We start from the raw sequence: 22,106 nt of genomic DNA on the forward strand, positions 1-22,106 counted from the left end.
TAAATGGCACTGGGGACCGCAACCCCCAGGGCCGGCTCCAGCAATGTCCCGGGGTGTCCACCCTCATGACATTGCAGTTTGTTATGGCTTGGCAGGAGCACTGCTCCCGCCAAGCCATAGCAAACTCTGCTTCGCTTCATGGAGGCGAGAGCAGGAAAAATGCTCTCGCTTCCATGAAGCAAAGCAGCATTGCTTTTGGACAGAGGGAGCTGCATGTTTGCAACTCTCTCTGCCCCAAAGCAATGCCTGCTTCCACAGGTGGCAGGGAGCAGGCAGCGACCGTGTGGGCCTTGAGACTCCCCCGTGGTCCCCAACGACATGACCAAGCACTGGGGGATGGGGTCGCCAGGGCCAAAAATGGCTCGGGAGGGGGCTGCTTGGCCCCCTCCCTTTATTTTTTACTTTAAAATAAATGGCTGGGCCCCAGGGGATGGGGTCCCTGGGCTGAAATCGGTCTGGGGAGGGGGCTGCTCGCACCCCTTCCCTTAAAAAAAAATTCTAATTGGCCGGACTATGGGGAATGGGGTCCCCGGGGCCAAAATCAGCCTCAGGAGAGTGGGCCGCACAGCCCCCCTCCCTTTTTATTTTAATAATAAAAAAATCAAAATGGGTGAGGCCCTGGAGGATGGGGTCCCTGGCACCCAAAAGGGTCAAGGGAAGGGGGGCCACTTAGCCCCCCTCCCTAAGATAAAAAGATAAATAAACAAAGCCGGCAACTCACCAAAGCCCTGCCCCCTTCCTCCACTACTCTGCACACGTGCTTCCTGGCGCGCTCCTGAGAGTTCTTAGGGGCCAACTAGCCCACCTGTTACCTCCAGTCAGCCCCACACAGTGAGATTGCTAAAAGGTGGTCGGAGGCCACGCCCCTTTTCCCACTATTCTGCAAATGCGCCTCTTGACACACTGCTGGTGGATCAATGAGGTCCCCTTGCATGCTGAGGGCCTCGGGACTAAAGTGGACTACATCCACCAAGCAGCAGCACGCCAGGAGGTGCGTTTGCAGAGTGGTGGAGAAAGGGGGCATGGCTCTGACCACCTCTCAGCAGTCTAGTAGTGTGGGGCTCACTGGAGGTAACAGGTGGGCTAGTTGGTTCCTAAGGACCCTCAGCAGCGAAGGGGACTTCATCCCCCAACCAAGAGCGTGCCATGAGGCGCGTTTGTAGAGTGGTGGAGAAAGGGGGCGTGGCCTGCTATCAGAAATCAGCAATCCTGCTGTGTTGGATTTACTGGAGGCAATTGGAGGGCTAGTTGGCCCCCAAGGACGTCCTTGGGGACCAACTACCCCTCCTGTTACCTCCAGTAAGTCAAACACATCGGGATTGCCAAGAGGTCTTTGGAGGCCACGCCCCCCTTTCTCCACCACTCTGCAAACGCGCCTCCTGGTGCATTACTGGTTGGGGGATGACGTCCACTTTACTCCTGAGGGACCTTGGGGGCCAAGAAGCCATCCTGGTACCTCCTGTAAGTTTTACGCAGTGGAATTCCTCATAGCTCGCTGGGGTCCCAGACCTCTTTCTCCAGCACTCTGCAAATGTGACAGCTCATTAAAAAAACCTTAGAAATTCACTAAAAAAAGCAAATGTTACAATGATGGTATAGTTAGCAAATAGAATTTTAAAAACCTTAGAAATTCATTAAAAAAACAAAGGTTACAATGGCGTTATACTTAGCAAATAGAATTTAAAAATCCTTAGAAATTCACTAAAAAACCACAGGTTACAGGCATGTTATCGTTAGGATCAGATTTTACTCATACAAAACCAGAGAAATTCAGCCGTTATAGTTAGCTGAGCTAACTATAACTTACACCCCCGCAATGCACTGCTTATGACTTTACATATTACATCACTCATAACATGGTCAGTGACATCACGGATGACATCTCAAATGACATCACCGATGTATGAGTAGAATCTAACCCTAACTACAATGTCCCTGTAACCTTTGTTTTTTTTAGTGAATTTCTAAGGTTTTAAAAATTCTATTTGCTAACTATAACATCATTGTAAGCTCTTTATTTTTTGTGAAAAGAAGAGAAAAATATATATATATGATCAAGATCGCCGTGGAGCGATCAAAACGCGTCAGGGCGTACACTTGTCTGTTTCACTGTGTGGTGTTCAAGAAAATAAAATAAGAACTGCGAAATACATCGGATTTTGTGGAGGCGTTTTTTGAGGTCCGTACCTGCTTTGGATCCCCCTCATTGCAGAGAGTGGGACAGGACTGCTGTTACACACACACACACACACTCACTCACTCACTCTCTCACGCACTCTCTCACTCTCTGGGGTTGCAGGATCGCTCGCTTCCCATTTTCCAGAGCATCACGGATACGAAATGGACCCTCGCTGCTTGGCATAATGGTTCTCTTATTGGAATCATGCCTCCACACACTGAAAGTGTTACCCTTCATTTATTGCAGGGGGCAATTCCAAAACTCTGCAGTTTTGAAGTTACTACTAAATAATTGCAACATCCGTGTATTTGTAGTTAAAGACATGACCAACAAGGAGCAACACATAGTTTGCATCTTTTGGGAATTCAGTATGGCCCTGATTAAGAGTGCTCCAGAGAGGTAAGTGCTATTTACCACACTCAAAATCAGACTCCCTGAGGTTCGAAATGCATTGGGTATTTAGCAGTGGCAGTCAGCAGCAATTTAATGGGCACACTTGCGGGTACTTATAAAAACCAAATGTGCCCTTAGGCTCAAAGCCAGAGCTCTCAATCGTGGTCCACTTTAAACCGTGTTTATAATGAGCTACGAATGAGAGCCATGGAGTTGAGACTGAAGGCCCTGTGTGGAGACTGAAGGCCATGCGAGTTTCTCAGTGTAAACCAACATGATATTTAAAAAAATAAAAAAAGATTTACTTACCTACTGCCTCGCGCTGGGTGCTAGTCTTCATCTCGACAGCAAAGGATCCCAGAGCTCCAGCAAGCAACTCCCCTCTACCAATCCAGACACTTGTCTCATGCTGCTCAGGTAGCATGAGAGAAGAACCGGGATTGGCTGGAGCGAGCTGGTGCAACACTCCTAAAAACACTGGATATTGGAATTATGAGGATGCTAAGGAAGATTATTTTGGGATCCCACTCTCGGCTAGAATCTCCCTTATCCAGTCACTCTTGGTGAGTCAACTGGATTATGGCAATGCTTTGCTTGTCGGAATAAGGGAAGACCTATCATCCAGATTACAGGTGGTGCAGAATACGGCAGCACGTCTTGCCCTCAATAAACCAGCCCTTACTCCCTCTGCTCCCCTTTTGAGCCAACTTCATTGGCTTCCCATCAGGAAACGAGCCATATTTAAGATGCTATGTGTGGTTTTCAAGGCCTTACAGGGGAGGGGCCCTGCCTACCTTAACAAGAAAATTACCTTATATAACCCTGTGCGGCACTAAAGATCTAGTAATTGTAATTTTCTGTGCCTTCATAGAATTAACAGAGTGAAAATGAGGGGCCGTGCCTTTTTATATCTGGCCCCCAGTCACTGGAACTCCTTACCAGAAAACATCCGGTCTTGCACCGAGATATCTTGTTTTAAGAAACTTTTGAAGACGTGGTTGTTCTAGGAGACTTTGACTATGAGTGCTCATTTCTTTAAGCGCCGAGAGATCCCTGCTAGGATGATTCATTTGTGCTATACAAGTGAGCAAATAATAATAATAATATTATAATAATATCTGTGTATTCTCTCCACCCAGCTGTCTAAGAGAGCTTGGGTTGGAGTGTTTAAATTGAGCATGTCAGGCTGGCAATTCCAAGGCAGTCAACCAAAGTGACATGCGCAGTTTAAACTGAAGGGCACACTGCTCCTCCCTGCTGCTGACAAAAAATTAAATGGTAATATATGTGTTATATTGCCATTTTATTTTTCAAGTTTCCTGCTCTCCAGCACAGGAGCAACACTCCTCCGCTCTCATGGAGGCACCGCCGCTGAAAATTTCTCCTCCCTGAGCAACTAAGAATTTGCATAGTGATCAGATCGCGTTGTGCCATGGTTATAAACCCCCTGATGTTTTGCCTGAAATACTAGGCCGCGTACAGCCTACCATTATTAACAAGGGGTTTTGTTGCACTAAATACTCAGTCCACATGCTCTGCCTCAAACTCAGAATCACACCTGGTAATGGGGAAAAGTATTTACCGAGTGTGGTAAATACCATATCCTATTTTATTTCACCCATCTTGTAATCGGATCCTAAGACACATATTTAGTAAGTTTAAGGACTTATGTGCATTTTGTGTGAAAAACTACCTGCAATTGTTTTGTGAGTACCTACAAATTTTGCTTTGAAGGGTGTGATGAAAACCTTTGCATGCCTTGCTGTTTTCCTTCTTCTATTCTGCCCTCACCTCTTTCCCGGCATGTACTGTAACAGAATGGTCCACCATCCCACGCCTGAAAAAATTTGATTCTACTTATAAATCCTGATTCTGTGAATTATATCGACAGGATATGCCATGTGATCATTTAGGAGGTTCCTGGAGTCATGGTTACTAAAATATCTAAATACTAATCTTCTCTATTATTTTCCATTTCTAAACCCACTACTTACTGCACCAAACTCTGCATGTTCACAATAATTACCGCGCTCTTTACCTACAATACAGCAGGTTTGACTTGCTGAAATATGAAGAATGATCCAGACTTTATTGCCCTGATAATTATCCGAAGGGATAAACTCCTACTGAACATTCAGGGCCTACTCAATGAGACCACGTTTAGACATTTTGTAACTAAGTCACGGTTTTGAATATTAAATTAAAACTTTGTTTAAAACAACTCTTTTAATTGTTCACAGGGGATACAACATTGGAATACGGCTCGTGGAAGATTTCCTGGCTCACAGTGGCATTAGGAAGTGTCGCAGTTACAATGAAACAGCTGATATCATTGCAAAGGTAAAGCAAACAAAGTATTGGTCACTTCCGGGAAAGCTTCATCTTATTACCTCAGCTATAAAGTTGTCATTTTGTATTCCGTGGTCACGTTTATTCACCTCAGGAGGCGCGGCGCGCTTTGACTGTCGGTCGCTCCCCAAAGGAGCATTGCAGCAAAATGTCAGTGATGATACATCGACAGAAATCAAACTCAGGCTTGTTAGACGTGCCCAGTGACTTGTAGGACAACGTTTTATCGGTTGGGTTTGATGCGTGACTACATTAGCAGCGCGCGATGAATCCATCAACTGGAACGCTGCCTTCTTTTCCGTAGAGGAGGATAAAAACCCGAGGTTAAGTTTCGTTCTTCGAGGTGTTGTGGTTGCGAGCATGAAGTGTGTGGTATTTTATAGTGCCTTTTAAAAGCTGCTCTTTACAGCGTCACTCAGTATCCATGTGAGCAAGAGATGTATTTGCATCATTTTTCATTTATTAGAAATGTACTTTGATTCTGCAGCTAACTAGCACCCACCGCATCAAACAACTGACGCCCTCAGCCATGCATGGCTTTTTACCGCTTCTATCCTGAAAGTCTCAGGATGATTCGTGTAGCGGGGCTGAGAAAAAAGGGGGGTCCCAAAACGTGTTTTCCCCATGCAATTTCCCATAGGACCTTTAGCCACAGCTACAGCCCGAACTGCTGAACGGAATTACACCAAATTTAGCAGAAAGGTAGACCTTGGTTCAGAGTCGTGCCTTTTGCTTAAATGGTGTAAATCCGTTCTATAGTTCCTGAGAAAATCAAAATCACATATATATCTGGGCGGAGCCTAACCACACATCTCATTGTGAGATCTGATTGGCTGTCATCCAAGAAGTGTTGGCAGCCATCTTGGGACCAATATACATGATAGCACCTCACTAAAAAGCATTGCAGTTAATAGAAGGTTTTAAGACTTTAGTTACATTATAAATCATTTGTTGATGGTACCATACTCATTTTAGGAATTGTGGTGTGTTCTAAGGTGATTTTACCATGTGAAAAAGCCTTCTGCTGTGATATCATGAATCATGTTTGAGAGAAATCTATTTTCTGATGCTTTTTCCACAGAGGTTTGGAAGGAGATCTATAAGCTAAACTGAGAGCATATTTTCTGTAAATTCACATTATCTTTCTCAGTCATGTGCGAATGAAGTATGACATTCTCAGTAAAACATGTACATCCAACCAGGGCAGAGACTGTCAGTTGATTCCTTTGTGTTCTACTGCAGCTTCCCAGAGTGTTCTAAAGAACAACTAGAGCGCTAACAGTCCTACTTATGACAAACGTTTTGCACACCTGAAGCCATCTTGATTGGACTAAAGTGGTAACTCTTAAAACATTTAATTTAAAAAGCAACAAAATGAGGGGGTTCATTTTGCCATAGAAATTATGATTAGTGCTGCAGAAAGAAAAATTAGGGCACATTTTGACTTCTCAAATCCTCTTCTATTTCATAAAAGAATTCTGACATGCAGACTGAAACATGCATTTTGAAGCAGACTTCCCTGGTGAGCAGTAGCTTTACTACAGTGATCTAATGAGCAACTAGAGTGCTAACATTCAGAATTTATGGCAAATGTGTGACAAATCTGAATGCTTTCTTGATGGAACCAAAAGTAAAAAACTGAAAGTATTTCCTACTGAGGAGACTGCAGTAAAGGAGGAAATTAGGAAACTTCATAACAAATAAGTCTCCCAAGATGGCCACCAGAGATAAAAGAGCCAAAATGTAGCCCAAATATCACCCAGATGTAGTCCAAGTATAGCCCAATGACAGAATGTCCCAGAGCGTTCTTAAGAACAACTAGAGCGCTTACTGTCTTACTTATGACAAAAGTATGGCACACTTGAAGCCATCTTGATTGGAATAAAGTGGTAACACTTAAAACATTTAATTTAAAAAGGAGCACAATGAGGTGGTTAATTTTGCCATAGAAATTATGATTAGTGCTGAAGAAAGAAAAATTAGGGCACTTTTTGAGTGACTTCTCAAATCCTCTTCTATTTCATTAAAACATTCTGACATGCAGACTGAAACATGCACTTTTAATACCAGCAGCAGACTTCCGTGGTGAGCAGTAGCTTTACTACAGTGATCTAATGAACAACTAGAGTGCTAACATTCAAAATTTATGGCAAATGTGTGACATATCTGAATACCTTCTTGATGGAATCAAAGTAAAAAACTGAAAGCATTTCCTTCTGAGGAGACTGCAGTAAATGAGGAAATTAGGAAACTTCATAACAAATAAATCTCCCAAGATGGCCACCAGAGACAAAAGAGCCCAAATGAAGCACAAATATCACCCAGATGCAGCCCACATGTAGCCCAATGACAGAAGTGTGCAAAACACTTCTTTTTTGTGTTTTTGCACTTTTATATAGTGCAAACTTGTCCGGTATTGGAGTGCTTTACATGAGCATTGGTTACATCACACAAGATCAAATTCATTTTGGTTGTAGACATGGGGAGATTAAGTGATTTGACCAGAACACAGAATGTTGAGCTGAAGCAGAAACTCCAACCTGGTTCCCCAGTTGCAAAGCCTGCAGCTCTGGAAGTCACACCACATCCTCTCCCCTAAGTGCAACATTTAATCAAGTGGTCAACTGGATAAAAAAACATAAAGATAACAAATAATTTAAAAGTGCTTTGTCGCTATTTGAAAACTCAGAAAATATGTCCCCATTTTAGTTTTTTAGAGCACTAACCATAATTTTGATGCATATAAGACCCTCTCATATAAGGAATTTCTAAAGGAAATGCTCTAGGTATTACAGTTTTGATTACATCAGGATGACGTCAGGCGTTCCACACTTTTGTAATAAATATAGAATGTTAGCAATCTAGTTGTTCATTAGGATACTGTTGAGAGGCAGAGGCCAGGGGCACGGACTCTGAAAATTGAAGGCAGGTAGGAGAGTGCAGAGGCAACAATTTGACCACACTGGGCAGGCAGGAAGGGCAGTGGCAGCACAACCGACTATGTAGGGCAGTGGAAAGGGGGGCAGGGGCAACACACCAACAATACAGGACTGGCAAGAGAGGCTGTGGCAATATAATAGACCATTGTGGGCAGAAGGAAGAGGCAGTGGTAGTACAACCATACATGCCAACAGATCCGATTCAGCCAGGAAACGTCCAATGTTTTTAAACTGAAATGGGCTTTATTTGATCTGTCTCCTATCTACAATCTCCTCTTTTTCAATGTAACTCAAAGGGGAAAATCAATACCCCAGTTTTTTTTCAAAATATCCCTCTTACCAAGTTCAAAATGTTCGCAAGTATGGTACATTGGATCATGGAAGGCAGGAGGAATTGGGGTAGGGACATGGACTCGGATAACAGAGGACAGGAGGGACATGGAGAGGTGCACCAAACTGACCCTACAGGGCAGTCATCAGGGTTTGCAGCAGGACAATACAACACACAGGGCATGCGGACGCGAGTGCAGCACAACAATCCATAGAAAGCAATAGGGAGGGGACAGGACCATGCACATGGACAACAGAGAACAGAGGGGAAAGAGGCAATGGTAGCTAGCTGACCATAATGGACAGACAGGAGAGAAAGCTGCAGCATAACAGACCTTAAAGGACAGGAGGGATGGATCAGGGGCATTACAATGGAACAGACAAGTCAGGAGGGAGGGAATAGGGGTCTGCACATGGAAACAGAGGGCTGGGGGCAGAGGGACAGGGCAGGAGCAGCAAGATGACCATGGAGGTCAGGCAGGATGGGCACTAGAAACAAGACACACCATGGAGAGCATCAGTGAGACTATGATGGCATACACACAGACCATGGAGGGAAGGTGGGAGGGAGTCAGGGGCAGCTAGCTGACCACACAGGGAAGGTGGGAGGGGCCGTGGCAGCACAGAAGACCATGCATGGCAAGTGGGAGGGTTAGTGGCAGCACAATGGCTATGATGGGCAAGAAGAAGGGTGCAGGGGCATATACAAAGGACCATGAAGGATAGAAGGGAGGGTCAGGACCTGGGCACAGACAAGAGAGTTCAGGGGAAGGGGCCTCACAACAGACCGCGCGGGGCAGGCAGGAAGAGCAGTTGCAGCACAACAGACCAGGGAGGGCAGAAGGGTGTGGCAGTAAAATGGACCATGGAGGACAGGAGGAAGGGGATAGGGGCATGTCATGTGAACAGGCAGGGTGAAGGTGGCAGGGGCAGGTTACAGTCATCTGACAATGCTAAGCAGGTGGGAGGGGAGTGGCAGCTCAACAGAACACTCAAAGTAGATAGGAGTGGCAGGTCCATGGAACATGGTGGGCAAAAAGGATGGAGCAGGGGCATGCACAAAGACGTCGGAGGGCAGGTGAAGGAGAATAGGGGCAGCAAGCTAAGCACAGAGGCAAAGCAGGAGGTCAATGATGGGGCATAGAATTGGGCAATGGAGGGCAGGAGGAGGGGACAGGTACATCATGCTAAATGGAGGGCAGTGGCAGCACATCAGACCATGCATGGCAGGAGGGAGGAGGCTAGTCCATGGATTAAGACAACAGAGGATAAGGAGGAGGTGGATGGGGCAGCAAATTAACTGTTCAGAGAAGGTGGGTATTAGGAACTTGTTTTTAAAATGTGTGTCTGTGCGAACTACTTAAAATATGAACAAGTATGCAGCATAATCTCACTTTTATTCAGGAAGAAGACGACGTTTGTGACTGTAACTCCGGGCTCACTTGGCAGAAACACCCCCTGACCCTCCACCCCCATCGCAAAATGTAATGCCCGTGAAAAGGGTAGGTGAACCCAGTGTTATATAGAGCATAGTCCTGAGAGCACGATTGAAAATGAAAACTAGATATAGTGTATGGTATAAACTATGCACCAAAAAGTGTGATATAAGATGAACCGGGGTATGAAATATAATATGCAATACATTGTGCGCAATGACAGATTCATTGCAGAGCGCAACATATGCACATGGCAGTGTTCTGTAACCTAACTAGTCTCTAAAGTTGTAATATAAAATATGTGCTGGGGAGTGTAACGTTGCATATGCACTGTGACAAAGATATGGATCCCAGATTGTAATATGTATGGCATAGCGCTGTGCGTTATAACATAGGCATCGAGGAAGGCACGTTAGATGGGGCAATATAACCAGTGCAAAGGTAAGTGTGGCATTACATATTCACAGGGTGGTGTTACAGTGCACATGGGCTAGAGAGTGTCATAGCATACACACTAGCTGGTGGAATACAATACAGAGGTGCGTGGCACTCGGCGGGCACTGGTGGGTGTAAAACAGCATTGGGCTCAGCCAGGAGCGCGCTGTGACTCTCAAGTGAGGTTTGTCTCCTTTCCAGAGAGTAAAATAAAAAGTATTACACATCCGGCGGTGGATGTGTGTTTTATTAACCGTGAGGGCGGTTTCTTGCATAGTTTTGGTCGAATTTTTGTCGAATCCCCTTTGAATGGCTTGGTGTGCGTGTGTATTAAATGTGCCCGTCAATAGCTACCCATGTTTGTATAAATAAACGACAAGGGTGTCTACTTGGAGAGTACCCACCAGCGGGGGTGCCGGGATTAGGCACGGTAGGGCGTCAGACACATCAGAGCTTCACTAGTGGTGTATATACATTCGACATGGATTAATTGTATGCATAGTCGCCTTTTAATGAATATCACGCAAATCGTCATGGTGATAGGTACATACGGTTTGTCCAGCATATCCTAGGTGTTTCTATAAATATATATATTTTTTTAAATAATAAAAAACAAAGGCCTGCCCTGGGGGATGTGGTCCCCGGGGCCATAAGTGGCCTGAGGAGGGGGGCAACGCAGCCCCCCTCCTAAAGAATAAAAAAAAAAAAGGTAATGCCCCGGGGGTTGGGGTCCCCAGGGCCGATTAAAGCCTTGGGAGCGGGACCACACGGCCCCCTTCCAAATTTTTTTTCTTCAAAGAAAAGAAAAAAATTAGGGGACAGGACCTGGGGGATGGGGTCCCCAGGGCCAATAAATTAGAAAAAGGAGGGGGGCCACACAGCCCCCCTTCTTAAAAAAATAAAATAAATAAAAGACCGGCATCGTGCCGGAGGCCACGCCCTCTCCTTGCAGCACTCTGCAAATGCGCCCCCTGGCCATTTGTAAGTTGGGGAATTAATTCCTCTTCAATACTGAGGGTCCCTGAGGGCCAACTAGCCCAACAGGTATCTCCAGTATATGCCAGGGAGCTGCGTTGCAGACAGGTGTTCTGAGGCCACGCCCCTTTCTACACCTCTCTGCAACGCAGCTCTGTGGCGCTTACTGGAGGTACCTAATGGGCTATTTTGCCCCTAGGGACCCTCAGGATTCAAGGGGGCTTAATCTCCCAACTTAAAACGCCCACAGGGCGTGTTCACACAGTGGTGAAGGGAGGGGACGGGGCCTGAGTTAACGTGTGCAAACACGCCCTGTGGCGCGTTTTAAGTTGGGGAAATAATTCACCTTCAATCCTGAGGGACCCTGGGCGTCAACTAGCCCACCAGGTGCTTCCAGTAAGCGCCACTGCGCTGAGTTGCACAGAGGTGGTCTAGGCCGTGCCCCTTTTTACACCTCTCTGCAACGCAGCTCTGTGGCGCTTACCGGAGGTACCTAGTGGTCAAGTTGGACCCTAGGGACCCTCAGGATTCAAGGGGACTTAATCTCCCAACTTAAAACGGCCACAGGGCGTGTTTACACAGTGGGGAAGGGAGGGAACGGGGCCTGAGGTGACGTGTGAAAACACGCCCTGTGGCGCATTTTAAGAGATAGTTTTAATCCCCCTGCCCTATTATATACTAGGGGCTTACAGAGGAGGTCATGCTAATCACAGGGGGACCCCAACGCATAGTGTTCCCTAGTGTATGTAGGTGTTTCCACTATATTCTGAGTGTCTTTTAGCATAGCACTGGCTCTAAGACTGGTTAGTCAGACTCAGTTACCACCAGAATACGTCTGAAAAAGTTGAGGGTACAAGGCTTCTGTTTGTTCTTTCTGCACGTTATCCTTCTTCCTGCACTTTTCTTCGTCTTTGAGGACTTCTGTTGCTTCTTTCTGCATTTCTTTTTTCTTTCTGTGCGTTTTTTCTTCTTTCTTCACATGTCCTATCTCTGTAGGCATAGTTAGAAATTAGCATTTAAAAAACCTTTGAAATTCACTGAAAAAACCATAGGTTTCAGGCACTTTATAGTTAGGTATTAGCATTTAAAAAACCTTAGAAATTCACTGAAAAAACCATAGGTTTCAGGGGCGTTATAGTTAGCTGGACTTTTCACTCGTACAAAACCATTGAAATTCCCCCGTTATAGTTAGATCAGCTAACTATAACTCGTGCGCCCGCAGTGCACTGCTGATGACGTCACATATTACATCACTCATGACATGGTCAGTGACATCACTCATGACATCACTAATGCCATCACTCATGACATCACTCATGACATCACTGATGACATCATCCTTGTGATAGAGTGGCAGACCTCCTCTCACCCTAATATAACCTTTGATACACACATTCAAAAATAGAAACTAAAATTTTTAAAACAATGGTCATACCAATACCATTTACAACAACCTATTCAGTAATTCTAAGATCCACATACACATCCACTCATTCACCAACAGTCCTATACAGTCACTCATACATGTACTCACTCATCATATGCACTCCTATACATCCTGTTGTACAACGCCACTCATCCATAGATTTACTCACACACATAGTCACTCGTGCTAATAAAAATTCAAACATCCATTTACTTGCATATACAGTTATACACACACCACCACACTTACTTCTACAGAAACTTACACATACTTAGTCTTTTAAACAATCACTTATAGAAACACATACTTATTCATACAGGAACTCTTCCAATCTCTCACTCTCACATATACTCACTTATATACACCAATAGTCACATATACTAGTTTAAAACATATGTAGTTACTCATAAAGACACTATTGAGACAGCCATTCACTCACTAACACACCCATGCACATACTCATCCACCCATACAGTCCTGCACACATGCTGTCTTCAACACATACAAACAGTGAGTCACTAATTCATGCACCTATGCACTACGTAATACCCCCCACCGAATCATACAGACACTCAGACACTCATACTGATAGTCAAAAAAACAACTAATAACCTGTATAGACACTCATGTAGCTACCCACCAACCCATGCAGCCACTTATACACAAAGTGAGAGACTGATACAGATATTTACATATTTAAACATTACTCACTAAGCCATGTATTCACTAAGATACACTTAATCAGTCAGTTATACAATCAATCTTTCAAAAACAAATCATCCATTTAGACACTTATATACCCATTTATTCTTCCATCGACCTTGAGATATACATATATAAAACATATTTAATTTTCAGAAAAACACACATTCACTGGATGATGTAATCAGTGATGTAATCAGTGATGTCATTTGAGATGTCATCAGTGATGTCACTGACCATGTCATGAGTGATGTAATATGTGACGTCATCAGCAGTGCATTGCGGGCGCGCAAGTTATAGTTAGCTGAGCTAACTAACGGGGGGATTTCAATGGTTTTGTATGAGTGAAAAGTCCAGCTAACTATAACGCCCCAGAAACCTATGGTTTTTTCAGTGATATATATATATATATATTTATTTTTAACTGACATCTGAGTGCTAATCACTATTCCTCTCTGAGAGCAACGGCTGTAAGATTTTTTTTACCTTACCTTTTGGGTTCATAATTATCTTCACCTTGGCATTTATGTGTTTGTTTTCTGTCTCCCTTTCTTTAATGATCCAAAGTCACCACAGTGGATGACTTTGTTGCCCTCTGCCCTTCCTGCAGTGTTTATTTTTACATTTTTGTATGGATCGTTTTCACCTTAGACGCCCTTCTGCTGCCTGCATGTTAAGGACACCGCACACGTTTTTGACCAGTGCTGTCACATATATTTCTTAAACTACACCCAGTGGCCTTCAGACTACATTAGGCTCTCTTAGGGGACGCCACAGAGGATGCTTCAGCCATAAGGAATAATGGCACGCCATAGACATTAAACAGTAACGACCTCTTTAGTAAGGCTGGGGTAGCTTCAGTTTTATGAGCATACTCCCCAAATGTTTATTTGTTCCAGACTGCAGCATCAGCCAAACAGGATGAGGCTAGCATTTAGTATCTAAATTACCTTTCCATTTCGATTCTAATGACCCTGGAACACTTACAGCAGCCTGCTTTCTTGGTATACTCTTCAATTAGGGCAGCTGGCAGTTTTCTTTACATCTCATCCTGTTGCATTTCTAATGTGACATATGACTCAAGACATTTTAAAGCCTTTGACTCAGCTGCTGCTTTTGCAAATGATTGAAGTTTGGTTGTTTGTTGACCTTTTTGCACAGCATGCCCTAGCACCCCCCACCCATTCCCACCCCCACCCCGTAGCTGCTTCAGTGGCCTTTGGGATACTATAAATATATCGAATACACACCACCCAAAAAAGAAGCACTGGCAATGCCAATATATCTGACTTACACCTGGGAGTGCATCTTAGCCTCTGGTGACTTTAGACACCCAGTAATTCAATACTCATACACTATATAACTCATTCTTCATGCATCCATTCATTCACCCACTGACTAATTCTTGCAGTCACCCACTCACATATCCACAATATGATGCACAGAAACTGATGGAGCATATGCAAGACAATTTAAAGAAATAAATATACAAACAAAAAATAAATGCTCCTGCATAAACGTGGCAGGCATTCGCTCGTAATAAAAAAAAGTAAACAATGAAGCATAGCGGTTGTTGGCCAACTTAGAGTGCTATTCTATATTGTGTATCATTGCTTTGAAACAAAGTGTAAATCATCTTGGAATTGTAAATCAAAGTTATACTGTGCATAATACCATTCCAAGAAGGTTACATAGTAAACATCGTACTGGGCGGCCATCATGGAGCGCCTAGTGGATCATAATACACACATCAAGGATGACTGATATGCTGCATCTACACTTAGGGGCCGATTCCGATCCGGGTCGGGAAGCACTCCGACCGAGTCGGATCCGGAGTGTTTTCTGATCGAGCCAGACCCCTACAGTCTGACCGAGCGAGTACGATGCGCACGTATGCTGTCGGACTCGGTTCAGTCGGACTCCCCTAGAAGTCAATGGGAGCCAGTTGTACGACGCGTACATGCGCTTCCATTGACTGAATGGGTACGTCTCGAACAAGTGCGCCCCCTACAGTGGGTACGCGTCGGTGCCATCCGCACCGTACATGCTTGTGTTGGGGAGACCCATAGGTCTCCCCCTGAGTCCGTGTCGTAGGGCTGCGGGTGTCAGGGGGTCTGACGCGGACCCCCGAAGTCCGACTCCGGAAGCTTTTGTGAGCCGGACACTCCGGCTCGCACAGGCTGTTCGACGCGTGCATCGTATTGGCTCAGTTGTAAATCGCATCCATTGCACGCCACGGTTAGCTTCTGACCGAGACGTACGGAGTGGTTCGGACCCGGAAACGACTCGGTCGGTGATTCTCATGTAGCTTGCATCGTACTTGCTCATACAGCTGTACGAGTCGGCCGGAAAACACGCGTACGGCTCGTAGTTTTGCCAGCCGGATCGCGTTCGGTGCCCTTCCGACCCGGATTGGAATCGGCCCCTTAGTGGGCTTCTTGGTCATGTAGTATCATACTAGGATGGTTGCCAAGTTTAGAAGCTGTGGCTGCTGGATATATTTTGCTCTTCACATGAGATGAGTAGCAAGTTAGTGTCCAGAAGCATTGTCTGGGATGCTGCTGGGTGTTCCAATAAATAAATGAATACAAATAGAAAATGAAATAAATAAAAGGGGTCTACTAAAGAAGACAATAGAAAAATACCACACCAGCTCTAGCACTGAAGCATACTCAGTTTCAGGTGGCTATGCAGAAGTGAAGGTGAAATGCAATCACATTGCATTAGTGCCATAAGGGAATTGGGCTGGCCCATAGCTCCATGTTCTTGGTGGAAACCGACTGTCAATGACACTTGAAAAGACCATTGGCTGATAACGGTTGGCCCAAAGCCCCTCTGAGTACCTATATATTTTTGCTGTGTCACCATAACCAATTCTGGCCTACCTTATTGAGGATTAGCTATTTCACAAAGCAGTCATTGGGCATGCAGTCATAAAGTTATAAATATGTACAAAATTACTGGTGACAAAACAGTATGCAACCCATCCTAAAATGTCCTAACTTGGATTATAGTATTGCAAATCTTCTACCCTGGGGTTTGACAGAGGGGGTAACCAATGCCAAAGCCCTTGCCTTGTTTTCTGTGACATTTCTTGTAACAAAATGCCCATCAATAGTATAATAACAACCTAACCGTAAAGGAATATTGGCTTTGACATATGCTTTTCACAGAAAATTAGGGGCTTTGCAGCTTTTGTCATTACAACAAAAAAACAGATCAGACCAATGGCATTTTACATAATGTTTCGTAATTAACAAGCCAGACCTATACATGTTTTCTCTGGTTTGTCACCATAACCAGTTCAAGCTTACACTATAGATATAGGTAAGCACAAGGCGTACAGTCCTAAAATTATAAGTATGCACCAAAATAAAATTTTGCAGAACAATACAACTCCTCCTAAAAAGGCTCAATGAGGATTAACATATTGCAAATCATGTATACCCAGATTTGTCAGAGGTGTAACCATCACCAAAACCCTTGCCTATATGGAAATCTCTAAGATTCCTTGTCACAAAATACCTATCTGTAGTGTGTAGCATAACAGTGAAACCCTAAGGTTTTCTGGCTATGAAATGTGCTTTTCACAATACATAATACAGACTCTCTGCATTTGTTGTAACTTTTCATACTAAACAGAGAAGACCAACAGGAACTGACATATTGCATCATTGGCTTACTGCAGTTACCCCTGAAGAAGGGCTTATTGCACGAAATACATTGGATGGACATTTACACTGTGACCCAGGATGAGACGTGAATTCTAACGTGCCGCTGAAAAAAGCCTGGATAGGCATTTCTTCAGCATTAAAAGTTGCGAATCACGCCGCCTCTGTTGTGAACTTTGAAATTTCTGAAAAATAAATATGGATTACAATGGATTACTTGGAGTAAATTGGATTCTCGACGTTTGATTCTACAAGTATGTGCATTTGTGGCTGTGTGGCTTGAGGTTGGGCGCGACGGCGCAACAGTTTAATTTTGAAATTCAATATCCGTTCTACTGGGGCAGAGCACGAGTCAAGCCTGCATGCCAAATCTTTGCCTTTGAGCATTTTCAAAAGTGTCGAACCTTGACTAAAACTAAGTGTGCATTTTATTATTTATTTATATCATTGGCGTGTCGCCATACCTATTGCATAAACTTTCCCAAAAGACCTAACTTGCAATACAAGCATTGTATTCTAACTGGAACATACGCCGTCTTCCAAAGCAAATGCTGTGCTTAGGGCAGTCAACATGTGAGAGGAGCCAACGCCCCTTTCTCAGAAGTTCTTCTCAAAGCTATTTTTCTATTGATCGCACACGTCTGTCAACAGCTCCACTGTCAAGCCATGCCTGAATGACAGTAGTGGTGGAAAAAACTGTGCTTCGTTCTAAAACAAGAAAAAATAAGTGCAGGTGTCAAGAGTTTTTCTTAGGAGATTGCCACTAGAACTACAGAGTATGCCTAGCCATGATTACTTTCCTCTCTCCTACCACCCTTTACGTCCCGTTGCTTTATCTCACAATTGCAAGTTCCTTTTATCCTTGTTTTCCCCCATGTCATTTTTTCACACATTTTGTCCTTTTTATGCTTTCCTCTCTCCTTTCTTCTGTCAGTCTGAAGATGAAAAATAAGTCAGAGTCCACAAAATGAATGATCAGGCTAAGCAATGATAAATAACAAACTGGAAAGTGGCAATAAAAGAGATTGGATGTCGCACCTCAAAGTATGTAACAAGGGTGGTTTGTAGTAGACACGTATTGCACCAAAATTCTGTGGTCATCCTGATTTACCAACATTTATCGTGGAGTCGATAGCACGAAAGGACCACGGGCCTCTCTCAGTAGGTTTTAACTTTACCCAGGCTGCTTCAAGTTGCTACTGCACTTTATAAGTCTGAAGCTCTGCACATATGTTGTATATTTGCCCATTTAACACCAGGGTTTCTCCTTCTGCCCTTTGTAAGGGGGAGGGGGGCACTCAGGGTTGAAATGCCCCCTCTTGGCCACTGTCTACCTTCCAGTACTGCCAGGAACAGTCAAACTCTCCTAGCATGCCATCTGCTTGGCTGGTACTCTGTGTATGCAAATGTGCTTTTAAAGGCCAATGACAGCCCTTTTGTAGTGGGGAAAAAAATATTATTAGATCTAGGTCTAGTGAACACAACCTGCCTCCTTTTTTAAAAGTTCTTTTTATTGACATTTTCAATACATTTAAAAGCTGCAACATACAAACATTTGCGCATAAGTCAGATCCCGAACGCAATTTATTTTATGGAGGGGGAGGAGGGGCGGAGACTTAAGTGTCAGAGTCCATAGGTGTATAGGTGGTCCCTCCATACTTGGGTGCATACAGTCATCTCACCCTGTCTCACAGTCGGGCTGGGCATAATTCTCCATTGCAGCACTTTCCATCAGTATCAGTTTTTGACAAAAGGTAGCATCAGCTAACGATCTATGTGTGGAAATCTGGAATAATTAATGTTAGCATAAGCTGAAGCCATCTTGGTTGTGGCATCCATTTCGTTGGCTTTGTAATTCTCCCATCCTCTGCTGCTCGTCTTTTTCCCTGCCTGTGCTGTCTATTTTATTTGACTTCCTGACTCAGCTAAAAGCAATATGCATGCTAAGAGTTTGTAGCTGCCAGAACACCTGGTCTCAGACTCAACTGTCAATCTCTTACTGCTGCCATAAGCACTCCTGCTCCCCCTCCCACTTTGCTGACTAAGTGATCTCCCATCTGCCCATGTTTGTCGGTAACTATTGCTGTGTAGGCCTGTACCTTCTATTTGTATCCACATGCTTACCAGTGAAGAAAAAGCTGAATATAAGGCCTGTTTTCTGTGACTTCAATGTACTACCACCGGCAGCACTTGAGAGTGCTGTGTGGACGTAGTCCCACTCATGAGTGATTAAAAAACTTGTTATTTGAATTCCATCTTAAGTGCCAATCTCTATTTTGTTGGTCTAAGGACCCGTGGACAGAGAAGGGTGACCCCTGCACCGGTGTGCTCATTAAAAGGCACATTTCCACATATGGACAGTGGGTACAGAGGAACGCCCGCAGTGCATAACCCCCACCACAGAGTTAGTAATAGGAGCATCGCACTAAGCCTGCAGACGCCAATGAGAACATTATTTACCAGTCGCGGTTGCTGGCAATAAAAAGTGGTGGGCGGCGGGGCAGTAGCGAAAGGGGGAGGTTAATAATAAAAAAAGATGTACCTGATGCTGCCGGCCACCTTGGTGCTTCTCTGCTTCCTGCTCCCAGCAGGCGCTGGGACACCATCAGAGAATCCCTATCCAATTCCTGCTCTGCTCTCATGCTGCATGAGAGCAGCGCGGGGATTAGCCTGAGAGGGCTGGTTTAATGCTCGCTCAAGCACAGGGAGTCTGTGCCATTTCTACACCCAGCTCTGAAATACAGCCGGGTTGGAGAAACCTAACTACGTATGTCTGTTTGGCCAGCCTAATAAGGCTGGCCAATATGCACTTATAAGTGCACTCCACTCTACTCCTTCTCCCTCACATGGCCTTGTCCCGCAACCTCCCTGCAAACGCTTGGCTCTGCCAGTAGCTAAAAAATTAAACGATAATAAAAAATACTTTTATTTTCCAGCTCCTTGTTCTGAGCCAGTGGGACAACGCTCCTCTGCTGTTGCGAAGGACCCCCCACTGCTACATACATTATGTTATGTTAATAAAGCTTCTAAAGCGCAACTGTTACCCTAGGGTGTCCTGGTGCTGAGCACTGCCTAATTGTTTCCTTGTGATGAAGTGACTATACAGTATAAAGCCAGGTTTTCAACACTTTCCTGAAGGAAAGGAGCTCGGTTGAATTTCTGAAATGCAGAGGTAGGCCGTTCCAATCCTTTGCGGCACATGTGAGGAAGCTCCCGCCATCCCAGCTAGCTTTTTTGACAGGGGAGACAATCACTTGTTTTGCTTCCGTAGAACGCAGAGTTTTTCTGGGAACGTACCATTGTAGACAAGGTTTAAAGTTTTTGGGGTTTGCGCCCCTTAAGGGCCTTATAGACCGTGCAGAGGGCTTTAAATTGTGCCAGTTGTTTTACTGGGAGCCAGTGACGATGTATAAGTCCCTTCCTAACCAAGACAAACCTAGGTGTGCCCGTCAGCAGCCTGGCTGCAGTATTCTGCAGGATCTGGAGTCTGTTCATAGGTCTTTTGTGGATGTTCAAGTAGAGACCATTACAGTAGTCCAATCAAGACAGAAAGAGCGCTGTGGCCACTGTCCTCAGGCTGTCTACCGGAAGAAGGAACTTTATTTTCCTCAGAATTCTGAGGAGGAAGAAGCTTGCAGAGACAACCCCACTTATCTGATCACAAAAAATGAGTCAGTTGTCCACGATCACCCCCAAGTTCGTCACTTTTTTTGTCGGAACCGGGAGCGTCCCCAATTTCTGCCAGCCACCAGTCAGGCATCCAAAGATTTAAGTTGTTGCCGAATATGATGACATTTGTTTTCCCCGCATTGAGTTTCAGGCAATTAGATGACATTCATCCTGAGATGGCTTTCATACAATCATGACATCTTATTCCAGTTTCAGCTTCTTGGCCGCGCTGGAGGGACAGCACGATTTGCGTGTCATCTGCATAAGATGTCAGTTGAAACCCGAAATATCTTATCAGGGCTGCCAGAGGGGACACATACACATTAAAAAATGTAGGGCTGAGGGATGACCCCTGTGGGACCCCACAAGGAAGGGAAAAAGGCCTTGACCTATCTTTATCCAAATCCACCGTTTGGATTCTATTGGTGAGAAAGGATTTCAGGAGATTCCAGGCATTGCCTTGAACACCCCCTTCTGATAAACGGTCCATCAAAACCTCTTGATGGACCCTATCAAAGGCCGCAGAGAGATCCGATATGATCAATATGGCGGCGCCTCCGTAATCTAAGGCCTCTCTTACCTCTTCCGTAGATTTAATCAAGGCCAGCTCTGTGCTATGTTCAGCACAAAAGCCATATTGAGTAGGATCCAGTAGACTGTTGGTCTGGAGAAACATGCTAAGTTGGGCGTTCATAGCTTTCTCCAACATTTTTGCCGCTAATGGGAGACGCAAGATGGGTCTAAAATTATTCGGGTCCTTGGGATCCAGGTTCGTTTTTTAAAGCAAAGGGAGAATAGATGCTATTTTCCAAGATTTGGGGAACTGGCCCAAGTTAAGAATAGTATTAAAGAGGGGGGTAAGGGCTGACCCAATGATGTTAGGGATTTGTTTAATCACGGACGCCGGGCAAGGGTCCAAGGGGGATCCAGATTGGATCGACATCAGAAGTTTGATGGATTCTTGTTTCTCTAGTGGCTTAAAGCCATCTAGTATAGGTGTTATTTTGGAACCAATGGGCGCCAATCTGTCTGAAACTTTTTTATCCTCCGTCTTCATATGCGTGAATGAGGAGAAGATGGCTACCACCTTCTGCTGAAAGAAGGAGGCAAGTGTTTCACATAGTTCGGGCTCCTATGTATTTTGGGCATATTAGGGGCTGTGAGTTTAGTTATGGTTTTGAAAAGTTCTTTCGAGGAGGATTTGGCCTGATTGATCTGCTCCGAAAAATATGTCCTTTTGGTGTCAAGAAGTAAAAGTGTAAGACTTGCTTTATATGCCTCTTTATCGGTTTTATTATAACCTCTTCTCCAAGCTCGCTCTAGTCGTTTACAGTCGAGTTTACACTTTTAAAACTTTTACCAAGGGGTTGATGGAAGGGTCCGCTTGGGGGTCCTCACTTTTACAGGGGATAATTTGCTGCATGCTGCATCTACCCATTCCGTGCAGGCAGCCGTGGCTTCAACTCTCGGAGGGAAATTGTGGGCTGTTGTTTTCAAGAGATTACCTAAATCTAGGCTTTTGATGTCTTTCCAGGACCTTGTTGCAATCTTTTCCTTGGACTCTAATTTGTGTTGAAGGTAAGTGGACCATGATAGTTCAAA

General features: G+C 44.5%; 1 protein-coding gene and 1 long non-coding RNA gene across 3 annotated transcripts in view; one reads left to right on the forward strand and one right to left on the reverse strand.

Moving 5' to 3' along the window:
- TRAPPC3L (trafficking protein particle complex subunit 3L) overlaps nucleotides 1–22,106 on the forward strand; it is a 663,369-nt gene that overhangs the window by 278,240 nt on the left and 363,023 nt on the right. For both annotated transcript variants that reach the window (XR_014963137.1, XM_085612167.1), the window contains exon 4: nucleotides 4,813–4,912. Coding sequence is in view for 1 of the 2 variants with exons in the window: in XM_085612167.1 (XP_085468293.1) it covers nucleotides 4,813–4,912 (100 nt within the window). In the remaining variant the exon portion in view is untranslated. The remainder of the gene's footprint in view (nucleotides 1–4,812; nucleotides 4,913–22,106) is intronic.
- Nucleotides 1–22,106, reverse strand: part of LOC146821226 (uncharacterized) — a 66,258-nt gene that overhangs the window by 16,260 nt on the left and 27,892 nt on the right. The gene's annotated exons all lie outside the window — the stretch shown is intronic.

Source organism: Triturus cristatus, chromosome 6 (assembly GCF_964204655.1).
Source record: "Triturus cristatus chromosome 6, aTriCri1.1, whole genome shotgun sequence".
NCBI lineage: Eukaryota > Metazoa > Chordata > Amphibia > Caudata > Salamandridae > Triturus > Triturus cristatus.